Raw genomic sequence first — 23,740 nt, forward strand, 5'->3', positions numbered from 1 at the left:
TACTGTGTGTTTGAAGGAGAAAGCGAAGATTCCTTCTCTGAATGAAGTGTTGACTGTTTTAGTCAGGAGTGGTACCAGTTGTTCATGACTCTTTCACAAGCCAGGAAGGGCGTGGGTCTCCTCTCTTGCATGTCATAGGAGTTTTGAAAAGAAATGGGTGGGAGGTTAGGTTAATGTTACACACAGAGGGTGAAATTCTGGTTCTATTGAAATCAATGTGAACTTTGCCTTTGACTTTAATGGGGTCAGGATTTTGCCCTGAATTTTGGGCCTTGCAGCCCCAGAGGTGAATCATGGGTTTGAGGAAGGGCCCGCTTTGCTTGAACCAGCCGTGAAGATTTTTGTCTTCAAAGCATACAAGACCAGAATGCACTGGCAGGGATTTATAACAGAAAAGAGTGTCTCAGTCATGCAGACTGATGTGCTGACATCTCCATGCTGCAAGGTCCTACTGAAGTTTCAACTTCTTGGAGTGGCGATATAATAAAAGTGAAATAATACTGTTAATATCACCCCTATTGTATTAGAACTCAGTGAATAATTGCCAACAAACAATTTATTTGGCAAATTCCCCCTGTCTTTTTTTCCTACTCCTGGGATGTCCATGAGCAGACTGACATTTGCCAAATACACCAAATACAAAGTTTTCTCTACTTTCTGAGTTGATTGAAAACAGGTCATTGTGACTATTATACACCAGGTTTCAGAGTAGCAGCCGTGTGCTACTCTATTATACACCAGGTTTCAGAGTAGCAGCCGTGTTAGTCTGTATCCGCAAAAAGAACAGGAGTACTTGTGACACCTTAGAGATATTCGAGCATAAGCTTTTGTGGGCTACAGCCCACTTCATTGGATGCATAGAATGGAACATATAGTGAGGAGATATATATACACATACACCAGATATTTGATATTTGTGCTGTGTTGCTGAGTTGTGATTAGTCACGTCACCTGGTATTTTTCTGTTGTTGAACTCAGGATGTAGCAAGAAGGAAGCAATAATAACCACATTAAGTTAGAACACATAAAACAACTACTGAAATAGGAAAATAATAGCTTGACTTACTGTTGGCCAGTTGGATGTGGTGTGCAAATTGGTTATTAAACAACGCTCCAGTTCCCTGGAATTTTGATAAATTAAGTTTCATAGTTAAGTTAATTGTATTCATTTTTAATCATTACAAATATAAAAAAGACCAACAGTTAAAACCAATGTTTAAAAACAGCCACATGCACAGCAGTTTGATGACTAGCTGTGTTCTGTAGTGTGCTCTGCACAGATCAAGCACTCTTGATAACTTCATTTAGCGCTTTAGACCAAGCAATAAAAGGGTTTGTGTTTGAGTGTCCACTTCACTTTTGATTGTAGAGTTTGCTGTTCACGAATCGTTTTATGTTGCACCAGCTGAGGAAATAAAATACATCACTGTGATGGGCCCAATCCAACTTCCAGTGAAGTCAGTAGGAGCCTGTCTACTGATGTCTCTGGGAGTTGGTTCAAGCCCCATATTTGTACCTTACTACGTTTTACAAATTTCCATCACCCTATTTTCTTCCTCTTTTCTGTGTTTAAAACTAAAATATATGCCAGCGATATGTGTGCAGCAATTTTGCCAGATGGCACTGGAATCCTATATTTTCAATGAAAAATGAAAAGACCAGACATGTACATAAAGGATGAATTAATCTTTGTAATTAAATGGAACATTATTTGCCATGAACGATTCTAGCTTTCGAACTAGATTTCATGCTAATTTTTCTGTGAACTATAATTGTATTAATTTTTAATTTTTTAGACTTTCCAAAAATAAAAATAATCTTCTTAAGGTTGGTACAAAAAAGCTTTTTCATACTCATGAATTTTAATTTTTGCAGGTATTTCAAAAACATTTTTACAGTAGATACAGTATTATTTCAATGTACAGGGATATGTTAGTGCTTGAAGCCAAGTACTTTTATATCATGATAAAAATGAGATATAATGTAGCACATTGACAATCATGATAGTCTTTCTTTGGAGTTTGTTTAAGCTATGAATATACTCTAGTAAAAATATACATAGATGGGTGTAATTTAAGGTAACTGTAACTTACTTCCACTTTAATGACCCTTTACATTGCCAGGGTGGCTTAAAGGGACCTTAGTGTAAATGAAAATCAGGCCCAGCAATTAAAATGATCAGTGAGAGGGTCACTTGTAATGCTCAGATACCAAGGCATGGTAGAAGAATCTGAATAGAACAGAATGATGTTCTCTTGCTCTGAAACACAAACATTTGACTTAGGCTGGCAAGCCAAGGCAAGTTAATTTTTTTTTAAATTTCATTTTGCATCTACAGCCATCTGGTTTGCAATACACTTGGAATGAATAGAAATGGGGAAAAAATTACGGGTGAAGTCAATAGCAAATCTTACACTGATATCAATTTAGCCAGGATTTTTTTTTCTCTTTCTCTCTCCTTCCCTCTCTCTCTCTCCCACGCGCGCACACAATACATATACTGCAATATGAAATAAATGGTAAATAACAATTGGCTGTCAGTGATATTTAAATCAGTTGTTAAACTTGCTATTAGGAAGCAGATTGTCCAAAGCCTCACTCTTGATTGGCCATTTTGATAGTATCACAGACATGAACCAAATATCTATCAATGGTGCACAACTGGCATCTCACCACTGAAACACATACAAAAAGAGGGAAATGTTAAGAGGTGATAATAAGGGATCTTTGGGGTAGAGGGGATGAGGCTTAGAGGGAAAAAGTGATAGCTCTAAACTGTCCTTTTTTCTCCCACAAAGTGCCAGGCTGCCATTCAGCAGTAATTGGTGGTTTTTTCAGCCACACTTGACCTACAATCCAGCGTATAAACTAAGCTAGCAGCCTCGAATCCCAAATGATTTGGTATGGAAGAGAATGAGTTGAAAGTGGCCATTGGGCCACAGCTGGGTTTCTTTGGGAAAGGATGTTGGAGGAAAGGACTCTGTAGCCAAGATATATCTTGAAGGGCATTTTGTTCAGCCTCAGCCATGGGGAGGTGGCATGGCTGAACTTGTTCCATCTGCCCTTAAATGTAGGATGTTTCTCGCTCCAAAAATGGATGGGTTTGAGAGTCCACCTTGTGTGTGACTAATGGAATAGGTTTAAAATGAGAATAACAGGGTTGTACAGGCTGTCCTCCTATACCTCAGCTTCCTTGGCTGAATGGACAGAGTTCTAGGTCAGAAAAGTTTTATGGTTCTGAAAGATTTTAATGTCTATGCAGATGAACTCTTCAAGGTGAAATCAAAATCTCTGAGTGGGGCAGGGAGGAGAGCAGTATGCGCTTGTCAAGATCAGACCATTAACACCTCTGGTTTGAGGCTAGGGTCCACCTTTGCTCCTCTCAGCGTGATGACTATGCTTGATTGACCTGCTCACTGAGATTGCTGGGCCTAAGATGGTTTCAGAATTCTGTGAGGTTTACAGCTGCGAAGGCTCTGGAAGGTAGTCTGAAAAATGCCAGTGTTTTTAAGGGATACTATCATCTAGTGTACTTTTTGTTATTTGCCTAAATATATTTAACAATGTTTTTGATCCACATTTTGTGCTGATTGCAGCTTTCAAAGTCAACGCAGTATTGGAGCAGTTAATCCACATTGATTCTTTGAATTGTTTTGAAAAGGGCAATTGTTCATCAGCTATTATAAATTATTTTGTTTCTTTTGTTGGTTTAATCAAAAATGTTAAGGGCTCAATTATGCAGATGCAACACAAAGATTGCTTAATTAAGTGATTAAAATGATTACTTTGGAATACATGCAAGACATTTGAGACTAACCTAACTCATTTAAGCAGGCAACTTAGTGGAAATTAAAACTGATGAGTTTTCCTACTTGCTTTCTTGAGACTGATATAGTAGCAAATAGCATTGAAAACCCTAAAGTAATGTACCAAAGTTTTCCAATCCATCACAAAAGTTCAGTCAACTGGACAAAACAGCATAAGCTGGACAAAACAGCATAAGCAGGGCAAAAAATAGATGCTGTCTACAGCTGAATTCTGGTTCTTTCCTGTTTTCTCAAGCATTTAAAAAAAAAAATCTTAAGTACCTGCTGTGCCTCATGAAAAACTAAGAAAACATTCTATTTTACAAGTAATTTGGCTCATTTCATATTTCCTGTAGAGCATTTGTCTTCTATTGTTTTTCTATCACTGGGGATATTTGTATGACAATGGGATCCTTCTTGCTGAAGAGTTCATCTGTTCCTGCTGTTAATTTCTAACCTGAAGTCGTAATCTTCTGTTTGTGACATCTTAATTATCTCTACAACAATTAATTGTGATGTCACTAGTAGAAGACAATAACTTCAACTGGGAAATAAGCCCTAGGAACAGATTAACTCTCAAGAGACACAGATCCTGTTTTTTTGAAAATGAGGGAAGTGAAAAAAAGGATGTTGGGGGGGAAAACATTGTAGCATTGCTTCTCCCCATCACATAGACACATAGATTTTAAGGCCATAAGAGACCATCATGATAATCTAGTCTGACCTCCTGCACATTGCAGGCCACCGAACCTCACCCACTCCCCTCCCGTAATAGACCCCTAACCTCTAGCTGAGATACTGAAGTCCTCAAATCATGATTTAAAGACTTAAAGTTACAGAGAACTCACCATTTACACTAGTTTAAACCTGCAAGTGACCCATGCCCCATGCTGCAGAGGAAGGTAAAATAAATCAATCAATCTAGGCAACCACTGCAGTCAAGGGGCTCCATATGGGTGCAGGGGTACTCTCACACAGATCAGCATGCAGGATTGGAGCCTATATGCTGAAGATGGTTTATTTTGAAAGGGCCATGTAGTTCATTAGGGTTCTCCTCTTTCAGCCTCCACATGGTCTCAGATTTTTGTGTTGAAAGGATCACATTACTAGAGGAAAGTTTTAAGGAAAAGTCCTATAGTCCTAAAAGGTAAATTGATATCTGTCTTCCTAAACAACATGGAAATATACATTTTATACCATCCCACTCTATCCCTTTTAGCTTATTCCATGCATGTGTCTTATTTTGTTTGGTTTCCCCCCTCATCTTTTAGACTTTCTCTCTCTCTCTCTCTCTGCTTTTGTTCTAGGAAATAAATTGTTTCCATAGTAACTATGGATGGATGTCCTTGGGGTGCAATCCACAAATGTATTATAAAGTTAGTTTATGTAATTGTTTCCAATTTGTATCATGATTTTATGAAACGTAAGTGCAGGCATAACAGTTACCCTGGCTGAAAATGTATGTGTGTGTGTGTGTGTGTGTGTGTGTGTGTGTGTATATATATATATATGTGTGTGTGTGTGCATACATAAATATGTTTTTTGTGTGTGTATACATATATATATATAGAAGATGTACTGTATATAAACACTAAGGCAAATTCTCACAAATGTGAAACAGAATAAATCCAAGTTAATGTAAAAATGTGAATTGCATTATTTTAATGTTCCTATCGCCTTTGTATTGAGCATAGGAACACACAGGATTCTGTGCTATTATTGGGAACAAGTATTTTAAGAAATGGAGTCTGTTAAAACAGAGGTGGAGTGGAAAGACTTTAATTAGACAGCTCAGGTAGATGAGCAAAACAGTTCAACAGCATGAACTGAAGAAACCACATTCTCCGTCAGAAAACCGTAGCCACATCCTTGTCTGGTGAGACCTATTTGACGTCAGTGGAACTATGCTGTGTTTATCCCAGCTGAGGTTCTGACCTATTCATATCCATGTCCCGCATACATCTGAATAACTGGGCTTGCTTCATCTGTCCTATAGTAGTTATACAGCTCATAGGATGTTAAAACACTAAAAAGATATAAGTTGTGACCATTAGATTAACTTTGCTTGCAATTCTTAGTGGGGTTCAACTCTTAGGACCAGATTATGTGCTCAAGCACACTTGTAATTCTGTAGTAACTCTACAGGAGTCGGTGGAGCTACTATGTAAACTGACAGCTCAATGTGGCCCTCAGTGTTATAAACTAAAACTGATTTGTTGCACCTAAGCAAGCTGTTTAAGGTGAAATTCGGGTGCCATTTGAGATGTATAGTACTGTGCGGTCCTTTCAATGAGGGAAGAAATGCATTTTTAAATGCTTAAACCATCCAATTTTTTTTCTTTCAAAGGCAAAAGCGGTTTTGGCAAAAGTGGGCTACCCTGAGTTTATAATGAATGACACGTATATTAATGAAGACATCAAAACAGTAAGTGTACAGTATATAGTTTTCTTCCTTTACAGTATGTCACAACTGTTTTTTGGTCTTTTCCTTTCAGCCATCGAAAATCAAAACAGTTACATCATTTTTAAATAAAGGTGGTGGTGCCAGAAAACACTTACATTTTTTCCCTTGCATGGCACACTTTGCTTGTGGCCTTCTGCTTGATTTGCCCCATTCCATTATGATTCTGAATTGAGCACACTCTCAAGACTGAAATCTTAAAAGAACAATAAAGTTAAACGCCCGGTCTCGGTGCCAACTTTGCTCAATTCTTTCCTTTGTGATTAAGCTTTGTGATGGGGTGGATAAACCCCATGCTGACAGGGAAGGATATGGGGAGGTTGTGTGCGCTAAGGTAGCCCTGCTTCTCTGGTCCTGACATTCATGCATGGTAGCGAGGAGGGCTATAAAAGGAGGAAGCTGCAGTCAACAAGGGGGAAGCCATGAGAAGGGAGTGGCTGCTGAAGCAGTAGGAGGAATCCCCCCATGCCAGAGATCCCCCAGCTCTGCGAGGATCCATTGAACCCTAGTGGCAAGCCCAATAGGGAGAGACTGAAGTGGCTGCCTGCCTGGCCGTAATGACTCCAGTAAAGCTGCTACCCAGGCACCACTGTAGGAAGGTGGTACCACTGACCTTTTTGCTAACCCCAGGAGGGGTTTGTTCTCTGATTCTGAACTTCTGCTTTTCCCGTTCCCCTAAATAAAGTAAGCAGGCCCACAATGGTGGGGCCCACTGCAAGGACTAAGAGGTTGGGGCCTGGGATTGGGCCGAGCCTGTGATGGTAACTGGGTGTGGCAAGGGGCCTCAACCAAGCTAGGGAGACTCTTTTTACAACATGCCCATTGGAATATTTGTTTTACAATAACATTGTGTATTATGTATAACTTGGCCAATACAACAGATTGATTATTGTGATGCTGCTTAATCCCCATCACAATCAAGGCAAGGGAAATAACCCTAACAAGTCATGCTCCACACATAGCGAAGACCCAGGAGAGAGGAGATAGGGAAGTTTTCCCTCCCCCCTCCCTGGGAAGGGCTTGAGTTAGGCAGTCTGAGGAAGAATTTATCCCTGTGGTGGGTCCTGGAAAAGAGAGAGACTGTAGAGGAGGCGGGATTCTCCTACAGGGAGAAACCCCCAGGGAGCACAGTAGGTTCCTGTGGGAGGGAGACCTGATATAGTAGAAACAGAAGACTTCAGTAGCCCACCATGGCTGAAAAATTATTCATTTTGTTTGGATTTTCATTTGGACCTTTCTGTTATCCTGGAAGTGGTTTGAACTTTGTGACTTTGCTGGAGGGCTGAGCCACAGAAGACCCAGCTAGAGGCAGATGGCCGACAGGAGGCATGGGAGCTGAGGATACCAGCTACATTATGCACAGACACAAGGGGGTGATTTAATGTTCGGTGTGGCCAGCCATAGCCATCATCAGTCATTTTTCCAGAATTATCATTAGAATAAATTGATGGTTGCTAGAGTCAGTCTCTAGAGCTTGCAGCAGACTTAAGTGCCAAATATTGCATTGAAATAAAGTTCCAGTGTAAAATACTGGCTTTGTCATCACTGAGGGGACTGTCCTGTCTGTGATGAGTTAAAATAGACTGAAAAATGAAAACAAGTCACTTCTTTTATTAATGTTTTTACATTGTATCGAGCAGATGCTATTAAACCTCATGGTAAGAGATTTAAAAGCAAACAAGATAAAGCAATAGAAAATACATCTTCGGAAAGAGTCCTGCCATGGTAGGGGGGTGGACTAAGTAATCTAATAGATCTTTTCCAAATCTAATTTATATGTGTCCAGTCCAGCAGTCTTCATACAAGAAGAATCCATATTGATTTAAATAGGAGTCATGCCATCGTGAGGACTGAAAGATCTGGACTTATGACAGTCTGAATATTGGGGTTGATTCTCCTCTAACTTGCACCAGATTGATGCTAGGGTAGCTTTCTTGATTTTCAACAGAGATATTCCTTGTTTCCACCTCTGTCTGTAAGAGGCTGGACCAGGCCTATTAACTGTAAAATATGGCGGGGCAGTTTTAATACATTCAAAGTATTCTTTTCAAGATAAAAATATTCCAGCACAAATTTTGTATTTAATAATAAAACAAAAGAACCCCCTAACATTCCCCTCAAAATAAACGTCTTCAACAAACTAATACGTTTTCTCCCCAAATGTTACAAATTATTATTCAATGCTTGGGTTGTTTTCCCCTATTGATAACTGCGCCTAGAAACCCCCGATAAGAGACAGCATTACAGCCCCATTGTGCTAGGCGCTGTTCAAACACATAGTAAAAGATAATCTCCGTAGACAAGACTGACAAAGGGTGGGAGAAAGGAAGTATTTCCATCCTTCCTGGAGAACATGTTGTTTCCAGCTATAGGAAAACCTGGAATAGCCACCCACAGGACTTACATCTACATCTACATCAAGATCAAATAACAGAAGGGAGAAATATTTACTTTATCACCAGGTTGTTTGCATGGACAAACTAAGCTACTCGACATGCTGGCATGACTCTCTTTTGCAATGGTAGCATTGCAAAAAATTCCTCCAGTATAACTGACGATAGTACACACACAAAAACCAACCAAACAAGGCATTGTTAAATATGGCGTAGTTCACTCAGAACTCTAAGAAGGAAACACTCAGCAAGTCTGGTCCCTGCCGAGGGAAACAGCGTAGAGAGGAGATATTGTGAACCTTTACCATCTGTGTTAATGGGATAGAGGAGAAGCCATTCAGGTGATGGACTCACTGACATAAGCAGTATGTTTGTAAGTCTGGGCCCTAAAAATGCAACACAGTAGGTTGGTAATGAAGTGTAACTTTGTCCCAAGGTTGAGAATTTTTTGAAAGGATGATTGGGATATGAGCAGGTTTTATGTAATATTAACAGCCTTTTTTTCTTGCATGGCTAGTCATATTTGAGAAATTTGGTAATAGAGACTTCTGGCAACGTGAACCCTCATATTTGTAAAAGCTGCTAACATGAGTGATAGTAGAGCAGCACTGCTAGATTCCTTTGAGGGGGAGGTGTGCAAAATATTTGCAATGAAATGCAAAATTACTCAAACATCACTTCTCTTTGAACATTTTGTTGCATACTTTTTAAAGCAAAATGTGAAGTTTTTCACAAGTTTTCATGTGAAAATGGCATTACATAATAATACCTGTAGAAATGCATGTTTTGCACATTTCCAACATGTACATAGCATATCATCAACATTTTTTCTCAAAGTGAAATTTTAGGGACTGCAAATTGCACTAACCAATATGGCAAATATTTCCCTAGAAATCTTCTGACACATTTAATTTCACACAGCTCTAGTCTGAATCTAATGCTGACTTATCACCTCTCTAATTCAGAATTAAATGACTCACCTAAAACAGTAAATGTGGTTGTTTTTCATTTTAAGCACTAATATAGAGAACCCCCTACTGATTGACCTATTATGGTGATTTATAGGAAGTAGATATTTGTGCTCTAGAAATTGTTCTGAGCAACTGATTGATTTCACATAAGCCACTAAATAGCAATCAGATCATAATGACCTACAGTCACTAACAGCACAGCCTGGATTTGAACCAGTGACCCACAGGTGAAATCCTTTGTATCCAATTATAAATCCTCTGAGCTAGCCAATGTAAACAATCATAGTTTGTACCTGTCTCCACTGTTGTGATAAAACATTTATTAGTCCTTCGGTTGTAATTTGAAAAATAAATAAATAATTGATGTCAATTATTAAAACTCCCAGGGAAGATCAATTTTTGCTCATAAACTTCTCATGTTTAAATGCATGCTTAGGCTTAGCTTGTACTCATCAGTTGTCAGGCTTATTAACTCTTTGTTTGTGCCCTAGCCCTGGATTAAATGTAATTCTGCTTTGTCCCGGCAATTTTTAACATTATCTTATACCCAAATTTGTATGGCTAGATACTGAAAAACACTTAAGCCTCCCATGGTATAGTAGATATCTGGGTATAACATTTGATTATGGCAATAATTGATAGAAGAAAATAATAAAAATATTTAAAGCCCCCTAGTTTTAAAAATGGTATGAGTATTTGGTTTATTTAGAAAAAGATTTCTTACTGACACCTATATACGGTAAATAAGGGATCCAAAACCAGTTAGCTAATGGCACAGAAAATATTTTGAAACAAAACTCTTAATGAAATAGTGTTGCTTAACGTTACCCAGAATGTTTGGTGTCAGAGTAGGGAATTGAACCCCAACATCCTGAGTCCCACTTCATTGTCTTTACCATATGACCATCCTGCCATCCAATGTGATGTGCAAAGTGTTGAGATCCTCCTATATACCTGCTCTGCTCATGACCCTTCCCTTATGCAGGGCGACCCTAGGAATTCCACAGTGTGGAGGTTCTGGGGAAGCCTTCTGTAATGGGGTGGATTTTATCCTAACTGTTGTAATGTGAATAATGTCATTACCTTAACCAAATCATTTGTAGTCATTATTATTATCTCGTTACTGTCAAAGTTCTGATTCTTTTCATGTCATCTTTGTGTCTGTTGATCATGTTTAATGGTTATGATTTATTTACACAGATGAAGTTTTCAGAAAATGACTATTTTGGCAACGTATTGCAGACCCGCAAATATCTGGCCCAGTCTGACTTCTACTGGCTTAGAAAAGAAGTTTCAAAAACAGAGTGAGTAGGCAAACATGTACATTGATTAAAATTACACACAGTGCCTCATTGTGAAGGAATAATACTACAGAAAAAAATCAGTAGTTACTCAGAAATGTTTGTAAATATTTATCTCTTAATAAACTTCTTAAAAGTTCTGGGCAGTCCTGTTCCAGTGCAGCATCACACTCTTCATATTCACAGAGCTTAAATGTTTAATGTAATGAAAAGAAAGAGTAATTGAATCTCAATTAAAACTGGATTATTTCTCTTGGTCCCAGTAAGAATTTAGAATGGCACAGCAGGGATTTTATTCAATAAATTTTCCATTAATAGAATATTAAGAGATAATATTGTTATTACTAAGAGCAGCCAGCATTGTTAGTTACCTGCTGTTGATAGCGGTGATGTGGAACAAGAGATAATTAATTTCATTTTAACATTTTAAATTTACTTCTAAAATTACAATGTTAAGATGTATTGTATACAATAGTCTAACACGTATGAGTAATCAAATCTTTTTTTCTTACTGGTGGGTAATCAAATCCTTAAAATTCCAATTAAAACATATACAGAAGTCAATTAGTGTAATCGCGCTATTTAAAAATTACCTCTTCTGCATAAAACCTTTAAAGTCAGCACTGATGCATAGCTACGCTGGTCATATTTCATATAGGTGTTGTCATCTTTAGGTTTAAAGATCATTTTCCACATTACAACTAATGTGACAGTTGTCTCCAGTATATTATTAATCCCTATAAATCAGATTCTATTATCCTTACTCATGTTGGGTTTCACCCAGAGGTGAATGTAAGCCAGTACGCAAGAGCTGGTGCGCCATACCGGGGAGGATCGGCTTCCCCTGGCGGCAATTTAAAGGGCCTCGGACTCCCAGCAGTGGCTGGAGCCCCAGGCCCTTTAAATTGCCGCCAGAATCATAGAACCATAGAATATCAGGGTTGGAAGGGACCTCAGGAGGTCATCTAGTCCAACCCCCTGCTCAAAGCAGGACCAATCCCCAGCTAAATCATCCCAGCCAGGGCTTTGTCAAGCCTGACCTTAAAAACCTCTAAGGAAGGAGATTCCACCACCTCCCTAGGTAACCCATTCCAATGCTTCACCACCCTCCTAGTGAAAAAGTTTTTCCTAATATCCAACCTAAACCTCCCCAACTGCAACTTGAGACCATTACTCCTTGTTCTGTCATCAAGTACCACTGAGAACAGTCTAGATCCATCCTCTTTGGAACCCCCTTTCAGGTAGTTGAAAGCAGCTATCAAATCCCCCCTCATTCTTCTCTTCTGCAGACTAAACAATCCCAGTTTCCTCAGCCTCTCCTCATAAGTCATGTGCTCCAGCCCTCTAATCATTTTTGTTGCCCTCCGCTGGACTCTTTCCAATTTTTCCACATCCTTCTTGTAGTGTGGGGCCCAAAACTGGACACAATACTCCAGATGAGGCCTCACCAATGCCGAATAGAGGGGAATGATCACGTCCCTCAATCTGCTGGCAATGCCCCTACTTATACAGCCCAAAATGCCGTTAGCCTTCTTGGCAAAAAGGGCACACTGTCGACTCATATCCAGCTTCTCATCCACTGTAACCCCTAGGTCCTTTTCTGCAGAACTGCTGCCTAGCCATTCGGTCCCTAGTCTGTAGCAGTGCACGGGATTCTTCCTTCCTAAGTGCAGGACTCTGCACTTGTCCTTGTTGAACCTCATCAGATTTCTTTTGGCCCAATCTTCTAATTTGTCTAGGTCCCTCTGTATCCTATCCCTATCCTCCAGCATATCAACCACTCCTCCCAGTTTAATGTCATCTGCAAACTTGCTGAGAGTGCAGTTCACGCCATCCTCCAGATATTGAACAAAACCGGCCCCAGGACAGACCCTTTGGGCACTCCACTTGATACCGGCTGCCAACTAGACATGGAGCCATTGATCACTAACCGTTGAGCCCGACGATTTAGCCAGCTTTCTATCCACCTTATAGTCCATTCATCCAATCCATACTTCTTTAACTTGGCGGCAAGAATACTGTGGGAGACCGTATCAAAAGCTTTGCTAAAGTCAAGGAATAACACATCCACTGCTTTCCCCTCATCCACAGACCCAGTTATCTCCTCATAGAAGGCAATTAGGTTAGTCAGGCATGACCAATCCCCAGAGCCCTGCTTCCAGAGCCCTGGGGAAGCGGCAGCGGGGCTCGGGTGGCGATTTAAAGGGCCCAGGGCGCCTGCCGCAGCTACCACCCCGGGCCCTTTAAATCGTCTCCGGAGCCCTGGGGTAGCGGTGGCGGGGCTCCGGCGACGATTTAAAGGGTCTGGGGCTGCGGCAGCCACTACCGCCCCGGCCCTTAAAATAGCCGCCGGAGCCCCGCCACCGCCTCCCCAGGGCTCCGGCAGCAGGGCTCCAGGGACTATTTAAAGGGCCAGGGGCTCGGCCGCCGCTACCGCCCCGGGCCCTTTAACTTGCCGCCGGAGCCCCACCGCCACTACCCGTGGGCTCCAGCAGCATGGCTCAGGTGGCGATTTAAAGGGTCCAGGGCTCCCACTGCCCCTACCCTCCAGTGCCCGTTAAACCAGCTGCTGCTGCCCCAGCCCTGGGCACTTGAAATCCTGATTTAAAGAGCCTAGGAATTTAAAGGCCCCGCCTCTTCTGGTAGAGGCCATGCCTCTTCCGGTTGAGGCCCCTCCCCCTCCCAAGGACTCCGGAGTACCGGTAAGTCCTTTAAGTTACTTTCAGCCCTGGTTTTACCTTACGCCATGAGTGGTCCTCTTGACTCTATGAGACTACTCAAAGGGTGATGTACTGAACTACTCCCTGTTAGTAATGGTATCAGAATTTGGCCCTCTATTTTTGAGGCACAGTCCTTGGTTTTAGCAGCTTAACTTCAACAGTGAGTGTGACTGCTAAAATCTCATGAACACATTACTTTGAAAGCAGAAGGGTTAATTCTGAAGGGATGATTTTGAAGACTCTCCTATAGCCTTGTATGCCACAGTTAGATCATGATAATATATTCTCTTTAGCTCATCATGAGTTTCCAGAGAGCAGTGAAATAACATTTTCTCCTTTATAGAAAAGTAGATAAACACCCTCAATCCTTCAGTCTCGCAAAAGAATTTTTTTAGCTGCATTAATGTGCACTGAATAGGTTCTTACCATGAAGGGAAATGTCATCTTGGAGGAAATTATTTGGCAGGTAATCCCTGAAATATACACCTTTAGGGCCATACTCTGAGAATTTTCACATCACTGATATGCTTAAAAAATAAGGGATTTACTCCCCTGTTCACCGAGAGATAGAATATAATTTCTCCCTCTTATCCTGTTTCTCTTCAGTCAAGGAGAACTTGAAGGTATTTTTACTCTCATTGTAGCATGATAGATCAGATCTGGTCTTTCTTTGCCCTTCATGCTACATTAAAAAAAAAAGATTAATAGACCTAATGTCCATATAGGATGAGATTGTGTGAAGTGGAGGAAGGAGGTGTAAAGTGCCCCCTTACTCTCCTGAGTGTGCTACCCATATTGTGGATTACAGAATGGTGAGGGAGAGCAGCCTCCGTAGGGTCACTACTGCACCTCCTGTGCAAGGTGGTGGGGAGTGCACAGAGCCTTGACTTCACTCCCCTCCACAACAGTTGCTCCAGGCCGCCTAGCTGAACTGAGGAAAAGTGGGAAGTGAAACCTGTCAGGTGAAGTGCTGATGCAAATTACTTCCCCCATGAAGCAAAAGGGGGAAACCAGGGACCAAGTTTTGAGTCTGAGAGTCACAATTTAATTACCAATCTGTTCCTTGGCAGCAGAACTACATGCTACCCCTTCCTCAAAGCTCATAGCAACTCCACAATTTGCCCATGGTAATCATTATGTCTTTGAAATTATACATAATGGATGGTAGCACAGTTTGAACTATATATACTTGCCATGCATACAGGTAGCTAAAGCATTAAGAACCACTAGTGCTTCCTTTATAAACTTCTACTTTATCTTAAGGTGCTTATAATTCAACAGTAATAATTCACACCAGGCTAATATGTGAGATGTGATCTAAAAAAAGATCAGTTTTGCCACATTTAAGCTAAGAGTCAAAGAGACATGATTATGCTTCTCTGATGTTTTTACAGTAGAATTAAATGCTTTTCTGTTTCTCATGGAATTTTGCAGGTCATTAGTTCCTATTGTGGTTTGGTACTGTGTATGTGTAATAAAAATAATTATAACATGCTCATTATTTGGCTTCTGTCCAGATACAATAACCTTTTACAAAATGTTTTAATATGCATACCTATATTGACACCATGAGTAGAGCCTTGCAAATCTGCGGATATCCACTTTATATCTGCGCACTATTTTTGCGGATCGCGTATCAGATGCGGATAAAATATTGTATCTGCGCAGGGCTCTAATCATGAAGTGGCCCAGAGTGGGATCAATAAATATTGAGTATTGATTTTCCTGGCTATGGTAATGGGTCTGACAAAATAATGATATTAAACCAACACAGTAATATAACCAAAAAAGTATCAACGCTATAAGGTCAGGGAGTACTTTCCAAGTGTAAACAATGAGGTAGAAGGAGGTGCAAAGGCAGTGTGGGAGAAGGAGGACAATTCCAAGATACTTTGAAATTAAAAAATAAATGTTCAGTATTTCAGATGTGGCCCTTGGGGTTCCCTCCTCAGACTGAAGGAATCTAAATTGGTGGTTAGTCCTGCAAGCTGTTGCAAAGCCATGCAGTTTGTCCTGTGGGTGAGCCCCACTTTCCAGGTGTCTGCATCATTCACAAATTGTTGTTCTGACTGCTGATGTGAATGGATGTGAAATTGAAATACAGTATAAATAAATGTTTTTATTTCTTGACTCCCCCCCCCCCACCAGAAGCACCTGTCGTCTTTTGACTTTCACTGTTTTACTAAAATATTTCCACCATTTCATCACTTTATTACAGAGATTTTTTTCTGGAAAAAGCCTTTCTCTTAAATAAACTCTGCAGACAGGATTACCCTTGGCAATTAGAGTCCATAAAATGATGGATATTTAAGACATGCCTATGACATCATTCTTTGATGTTTCAATTGATTAATTCTCTGGTTCCTGCGTTGTAAAAGAGGCAGCACAACGCTGAAAATAAAATGAGAGAGGGAGGCTGATTAATGTATTGATTAAGGAATGTACACTGCCATTTTAAGATTCTATCCTTTATTGCACAATTTAACTAAGAATTGCAATTGCCAACAAAAGCACATTACGACTATAACTCCACAGATAACTAATTCGGTTGCTTATTTTACATTAATGTCACTGAAATCAGACATTTTCCAGGCTCTGATTAGCTCGCCTTCTACCCTGCTCTTTCTTTCCTACTTCTTCCCCAGGTGCCTTTGTTCTGCTGCTCCCACTCAATCCAGTTGCTTGACTCCACTCCCAGTGCAGATGTTTCTTTGATCCCAACCCAGTCCCTCAGCCTCTTTTCACCCTATCCCCCTACCTACATTTGAAAATTTATGGGGCTTAGTAGCTTTGCCAGAGTCTCTGCTGGGCCAGAAGTGGCTGCTTGCTTCCAGTGTCTCAGTACTTTAGACCAGGGTTTCTCAATCCGTGGGTTGTGACCCAAAAGTGGGTTGTCAGATTGTTTCAAAGGGTCATGAGGTGGCTCCCATGGGGCTGGCTGAGCTCAGCTCCAGGCATTGTGACCTGTAGGGTTGCAGCACTCCTCAGGTTTGGCCCAGCTGTTCCTCTGCCATGATGATGGGGGGCCAGGTGAAATTACAGTGAGTGCTGCTGCATCAGGTAGGGTTACCACCACAGTTGCCAACTTTCACACGGTAAATAAGCACCCCGACTTTCACAATAAGCCAAAAATCAAGCTAATCCCATTTCAAAACAAGGCCAAAACAAACCAATCCCTAAGAACCCCAACACTCTATGTGACTAGATCCCCCCGGCGTGCAGTCTGGGACTGTGGTGGGCCCGCTGTGCACCCCTGAGTCTCTCCCCACCTTGCCCCTGCTTGCCGGGAGCCAATAAAAAAAAAAAGAACCTAAAAGCAACAAACTACAAGCCAAAAACTAGCCAACAAGCAACTCACATGCCAATTAAGCCAAAAACAAGCCCAATTTCTGCATTTTTTTGGCGGGTTTGACATGTCTGGTGACCACCTGCCTAGTATTTGACCGGCCTGGCCGTTTTTTAATGGATTTGCCAGTTGCCAAAAAAATAATTTAATCTGCCATTTTTTTTTTACGTGGGTCTAAAGATTTGCATTATTATCACAATACACTGGGATATCTAATGTTAAAAGTTTTTGTGTCCAGCTAAAGATGCTGCAGTGTTCCCACTTCTGCAGTTGACGTAAGAAAATGTTATCAATCTTACCTATATGTGTTCTCTCTCCACATACTATAAGTGGCTGTTGAAGGAGGGGGAGTTACAGAGTTGCCTTGTGGTTGGTGGTTGAGGTTGTGGCGGGCTTGCCTTCTGTGATGGTGGGTGCTTCTTATTTTGCATTTCAAAGGTGGTAACCCTAGCAGCAGGTGGCAATGCCACTTCCAGAAATTTGGCCCAGATGGACCCTGTCAGGGCACTCTGAGCCTGGAGGTGGCAATGCCTGGAGTGAGGAGACAGGCCCAGCCAGCCCTGTGGGACTAGAGCCGCAGGAGTAACTGCTGCGAGGTGAGTGTGGGGTGGGCTCTGCCACAGGCCTTCCCCTCCCACTCCTCAGTGGTGGCAGAACCCGATCCCCTCTCCCATGGCCTCCTACTTACCCATGGGGCAGGACCTGATTGCCCCTCCTCCCACCCACTGCCTATTTACTGGGTTGTGACAGGCCATAACCCACTCGGGGCAGGACCCAACACCCCCTCCCCAGCATATATACTGGGTCATACCAGGCCATTAACATTTACAAATGGCTCCTGAGCCTGAAAAGGTTGAAAACCACGGCTTTAGATCGTCTCTTTTAGCTGGTTCTTGGAGTGTATTGTATTCGTGAGCTCACAAGTGTCTCACTTGCACGTGATGAAACATAGGTTAGGAAGGCTGTGGGGTGCTGGGAAAGGGTTGTGTTTGGTGGTCTCAGGGAAGGGACCAGACAGTTGGAAATTAAGGAGGTGGTCTCTGAGGCTGTGTAGCTTGGTTTTAAAAGCGCCAAGGCACTTACTGTATGGTTAAGGTTTGGAAGAGCATTCAGGCAAAAGGGAACCACTGAACTTTTTCTCAGGGTACCCACCATCGGTAGTCACATTAGTGCAAATCCTGACTTCAGTGAGAGTTTTACCCAAGTAAGGACTTCAGGGTCCGGTGTCCATGCTGCATCCCAATAAATCTTTCTAAATTTCACTTTCAGATTTCACCTTTCTAAAGGGGAATGAAAATATTTTAAAGCAGAGTAATTCAGAAGGGATTCCTCAACATTTATCTTTCAATATTTTTTGTTTTTAACTTGAGAGGGTTTTTGCCTACTAAGACCTAAATTCAGAGTTGAACGTTTTAATAGCTGCATTGAATGGCATCACTAACGCTTTGAAAATAACATTCCTTATACTGTTTTTAATAATAGTGAAGTCATTAATTGTAGTAAGAGAAACCCTGAACTCTGTTCTTTGCAGGTAAGTAAAATCAGAACTAACTGGTTTTCTATACCAGTTTGTTCACCCATTTAAAATCATTTAAAATGTTTTAATCTCTATTGTGCATGTATCCTGTTACATGGGATTTTAATCAATCTCTCTCTCTCTCTCTCATATGATTTTATATGGCCTGCCATTACCATATTAGCACCTCTCCATTAAAGATTGGGTTATCCTCATACACTCCTATGAGGTTGGAAAGTGCTATTGTCCCCATTGTACAGATGGGGCAGTGAGGCACAGAGATGGTAAGGCCTAGATTTTTAAAAGGTATTTAGGCATCACTCCATTCAGAACTGCAAGGCTTAAATAACTTAGATGGAAAAGCCACATTTTCAAAAGTGAATTAGGCACTAAGGGAGCCTTAGTCCTATTGACTTTTAATGAGACTTTCTAAAGTTTTGATCTAACATACTGAAGAAATTCTAGCATCTCATGTGATAACTCAAGAATTTTTCCCTTCAGATGTACAGACATTTATTACACCTGGGCCTAATTTATCACAGATTACCCACTAATTCTCATTGTTTTTATATTTAATTTTATTTTAATTTTTTCATTATAAAAAGCCTAGGGTGAAATCCTGGCCCCATTGAAGTCAATGGCAAAATTCTCATTGGCTGCAGTAGAGGCAGAATGGGGCAGTAGGGAGGGTCTGACTCTACTCCCAGTAAAGTCTATGTGAATTTTGCTATTAACTTCAATAGGTGCAGTGTTAATCCATATCTTACTGCAGTAAAAGTTCAGCCAGGGTTAATATTAAATCCTTCAAATCTTGCCAGTGCAGGTTCTGTTACAATATTAGTGGAAAAGCTCCAATATTCTGGTTTCTCCATTGCATTTATGGTTTAGACCACAAAGAGCAGCAAGGAAAGCACATGACCAATTGAAAATAATTCTTTTGTACATTGTTTGCAGACCAGTGCAATATTTGTAACCACGATGAACCTCACTTTTGTTACTCACTCACTCTTTTGTTAATAAATGACATTAGAGGGTGAGAAGATCACTGAGTTGTGGGGCAGAAGGGGATAATGCTTAGCATATTACATCTTCCAGTATTAACTAACCTACCTGTGTAAAGGCCCAATCCTGCTCACACTGACACACAAGTAACTTTACTCAAGTGAGTAGTGCCATTGGAAGCAATAAGACTAACTATTTGAGTAATGTTACTCATGTGCGTGTTGGTTGGATCAGGCTCTAAGGTAGGTAAATAAATATATTACTCATTTTACAGTTGGGGAAACTAAAAGGTTAAATTGCTAGTCCAGACCATTCAATGAATCAGTGGAAAAGCTGGATTTGAATTTCAGGAGTTCCTGTAACCTCATCCTTTGCATTGTCCCTTAGCCCACAGTACAGAATATTTCACTTCTAGGCCATTGGTTAATAGTTGCTGAAAGCTATTGCAATCTTTACTAGTGATAAAATAATTAGCAGTAGTTGCTGAGTGGCCTACAGAATTTTCTTTCCTTTGTTCTTATTAGAGATACATCCACATAATTGAAATCATCCTAATAGGCATGAGTAGTCACTTTGTCAGGGGTTGCAGGAGAGAGGCCATGGACTGAAAAGTCTTGATTACTCATTTCTAAGTAAACTCTAATTTCTATAGGTAGTTTCTCCATGAGTGGGTTGAAGTACATTGCTGAGGCTAGGTCTACACTACAGCGGGGGGTCGACCTAAGATACGCAACTTCAGCTACGTGAATAGCGTAGCTGAAGTGGCGTATTTTAGGTCGACTTACCTGGCTGTGAGGACGGTGGCAAGTCGACCGCTGCCGCGCCGCCGTCGACTCCGCTACCGCCTCTTGCCGCGGTGGATTTCCGGAGTCGACGGTAGAGCCATCAGGGATCGATTTTATCACGTCTTCACTAGACGCGGTAAGTCGATCCCCAATAGACCGATTGCTACCCGCCGGATCGGCGGGTAGTGAAGACGTGCCCACAGTGCAAAGGACTTTGTACTGCTGCTGTCTGTGTGGGTCTGTGTGGCACCTGTTCATTTTAAATAGAGGACTTCATTGTCCACGGCTGTCAATTTGGCATCTTTCATAAGCACTAAAATCACTTTAAAAAGAACACAAAAATAGAATAAGTGTTAGCAAGTGTACCCTCCAGTGACTGCTCTGTTAAGCACTATTTGATTATAGTCATTTAAAATAATGTCAGTAGATAATAGATTTAAATGATCCAAAAATCACAGATAGCCATTGACAAAATTGCAGAAATAATTATATTTGTAATGTATATAATGGCTTTTAATCTCTTGGTTTCATTTAGCTGAATTAGCCTTTTATCTTTGATTATTCCATTCACAAGCCCAACACACTGACAACCAATATTTTGTTGCTGTTTATTGCTATTTTTACAGGTGGTTTACTAGTCCAACCACTGTCAACGCTTTCTATAGTGCATCAACCAACCAGATCAGTGAGTACCCGACTTCTTTTTCTTCTTTAATTATTTGTTCGGAAAAGGATATGTATGAAGGCATACCTTTTCAGCTGATACCAGCAGGAGCTACAGGTGGTTGGGACCTGAAAATCAGGCCCTGACATGAGTCACATCAGCCACCCCAACATTTAAACATTTTAAGTTAGTGTACACCACTGAAAATGCAAACCTAAATTCCTTCCATAATCATGCACTAATACAGCATTTTTGTACCAGTGAATGTGTACCAAGGAAAGTAGTTCAGATAGTAAGGGCTAAATCCTGATCTCCATCACATTTGTGCAAGTCCATTGAAGTCAATGGGCATGAATGGGTATTATAGAATGTTGCATTTGGCTTTACATTCTTGTCTGATTTGTCTGATCTCATCTTGTAATTACAGCACAACACCTTTTAACCTAATCTTGGATTACTGGTTCCCTTGTTTTTAAAATATTCTGGCCAGATAGCTTATCTTCATCACACTTTGGTTCCAGGGTTCCTGAAATAATATGGCTGAGATTTTCAAAGCTGTTTAGAGGATCTGGATGCCCAATTCCAGTTTGTTTTAATGGGAATTTTGCATCCAAATTTCTTAAGGCTGGAGGGATGGTAGTGTTACCTTTATCTTGATACCTCTCTTCCACCTCCCAGCTGTGAGAGTTACTGGCAGCATCATCCTTTCTTTTTCTGTGGCTTCAGGCTCTGCATAGCTCTCTGGCATAACCTCTCTGCTTGGGGGTCCCTTACCACAGGCTTGTCGGAGTTCTCTGGTTGGCTCCCCCACCATTTTCTTAAATCTCTTTTTATCACACTATGAAGTAATTCCTGAAACTAATGGAATGGATATGCCAGACTGAAGGTAGACAGGAACTCCTGTCTAGTGGGTAAAGTAGGGAATTAGCACTTATGTCGCCTGGATTGTATGCTCAGCTATTTCTGCAACTAACTTGTGCCCCTGCACAAGTCACTTAACTTCTCTGTGGCTCAGTGTACTCATTTGTAAAATGGGTGCAATAATTAGGCTCTCCTCCTAAAAATAGCCCTCGGCATATTCTGTTCCACTTTTACTGAAAGGTCACCTCTATTAAGCAACCGATTTTTGAGTGGTCATTTAAGATCACTAATCAATTCTGTGATAGCTATCTAAAGGACATGAAAAATAACTGCCTTTTCCTGTTAAATGAAGAACAAACTTCCCCGGTTTTCAGATTTACAGTATAGCTAAGGTTGAAGTTTAGCAAGCACAGAATAAAATCTGTTGCTGTTACATATACTTTATTATTGAGTCCTTTCAAACTTACCGTATCATTCAGCTCTCTCAGCTACTCTGACATAGCACATTAAAGAAAGCTATAATGAGAGGCTGGAGTTACTGATGCTGAATTTCACACTCCCTGTGTCTAACGGTATCACGAAACAGAGAGCTGTCAAATGTAACCAATCAGTCATGGGTGTAGAAGCAATTGTATTTTATATCATGACTGCTGACCACCTTGTACCGCTTGCATTTGACCTTGGGTTTTAGATAGTGCTGCTCACTGTCTTTAAGGCTGTTCTCAGGTGCAAAAGAATGTACATGGTCTGAGCTGATCTGGTTGAGAGAGAGAGTCCGTTATGGTATTTACCTCTGCATGGGAGGGGTCATAAATGGAACCTTTCACTGTAAACTGTGTGAGCTAGGGAGAGGGATACAGTATAACTGGTGGTCCACCATTCTTTAGATAGGAAATTTACAATGAACTAGCCCTTGTTGAAAGTCAGAGGGATCTGTTGAACACTGGAGGCCACTATCAAACCTCCTTTAAAAGTTGATTAATTCCAGGAAAGAGCTCCACCATTATCTGGGATGGAATTCCTGAAAGTATCGAAAATAAGTTCATTCAAGAGGGCTGTACTCACTCTCTCAGAAAACTTCACTCATGAGAGCTACATCTTACCACTCTGAGTCACGTTTTTAGTAACCATTCATGTTGAATATCCTAGGAGCTGGGGAAAATACTACACAAACTGTGGATATGGAGTCACCTCTTTAAGCAAACTAGATTCTACTATGTTTCTGTTCGCTTTTAGTGTGTGACAGAAATATTTGTAGAAATAGTGAATTTTAAGTGAATGAGGGAGATTGTTTATGAAAAGCAAGTTTTATATTAGTAAGTGATAAGATTTAGAGCAGAAACCTAATTCTAAAAGCTAATGGGAGCTAATCAAAATAACCAGTACAACTTGAATTTCAAATACTCACAGCAAGCTGCTTGCAAACAATATAGAGACAAAGGACTGTTTTGTTTTGAACAATGAATTCTGAGTAGTGAATACATTCTAAATAAGCCTAAATGTTTTATGGACAATTCATAAACATAGAAAGAAGTGAGCATAGTCTTTTGGTGGCTACTGACAACTATTGCAATATGTCCCCTTTCTTATGCCCATCTCATTCCTTCATGCCCAGCTCTGCATTAGTGCGTGGAATACTGGTGGCCTACTATTCCATCCAGGACCTTTGTCAAGTCCGTTTCTCATACTGCCTATCCCTTACAGGCCCAAGTGCCTGAGAGAATGAGCCAAAATGGCTTCTATGGCTGCAATTTCACCGATATAAACACTTTTCATTAACTACCACTGCATGTTCAAGGAAGCACTGCAAACTCCAAAAAGGCAAATTGAGTGTTTTTAATTTCATCTTGATTATTTAATTTCATCTTGTATTGAGTACTGACTCATAAGGAAGAATGCCACCTACTGACTCAT

The 23,740-nt window shown here is 40.7% G+C and overlaps 1 protein-coding gene across 1 annotated transcript in view; it reads left to right on the forward strand.

Annotated features, from left to right (window-relative positions):
• The window catches only part of LOC112104466 (phosphate-regulating neutral endopeptidase PHEX), a gene marked incomplete at its 5' end in the record, with an annotated part of 114,970 nt that overhangs the window by 75,423 nt on the left and 15,807 nt on the right, over positions 1 to 23,740 (forward strand). Inside the window, 3 exons of the mRNA XM_026649346.1 lie at positions 6,154 to 6,231; positions 10,832 to 10,935; positions 20,928 to 20,986. Coding sequence (XP_026505131.1) covers positions 6,154 to 6,231; positions 10,832 to 10,935; positions 20,928 to 20,986 — 241 coding nt within the window. The remainder of the gene's footprint in view (positions 1 to 6,153; positions 6,232 to 10,831; positions 10,936 to 20,927; positions 20,987 to 23,740) is intronic.

Source organism: Terrapene carolina, unplaced genomic scaffold, assembly GCF_002925995.2.
Source record: "Terrapene carolina triunguis isolate 2854851 unplaced genomic scaffold, T_m_triunguis-2.0 Scaffold23, whole genome shotgun sequence".
In the NCBI taxonomy this organism is placed as follows: domain Eukaryota; kingdom Metazoa; phylum Chordata; order Testudines; family Emydidae; genus Terrapene; species Terrapene triunguis.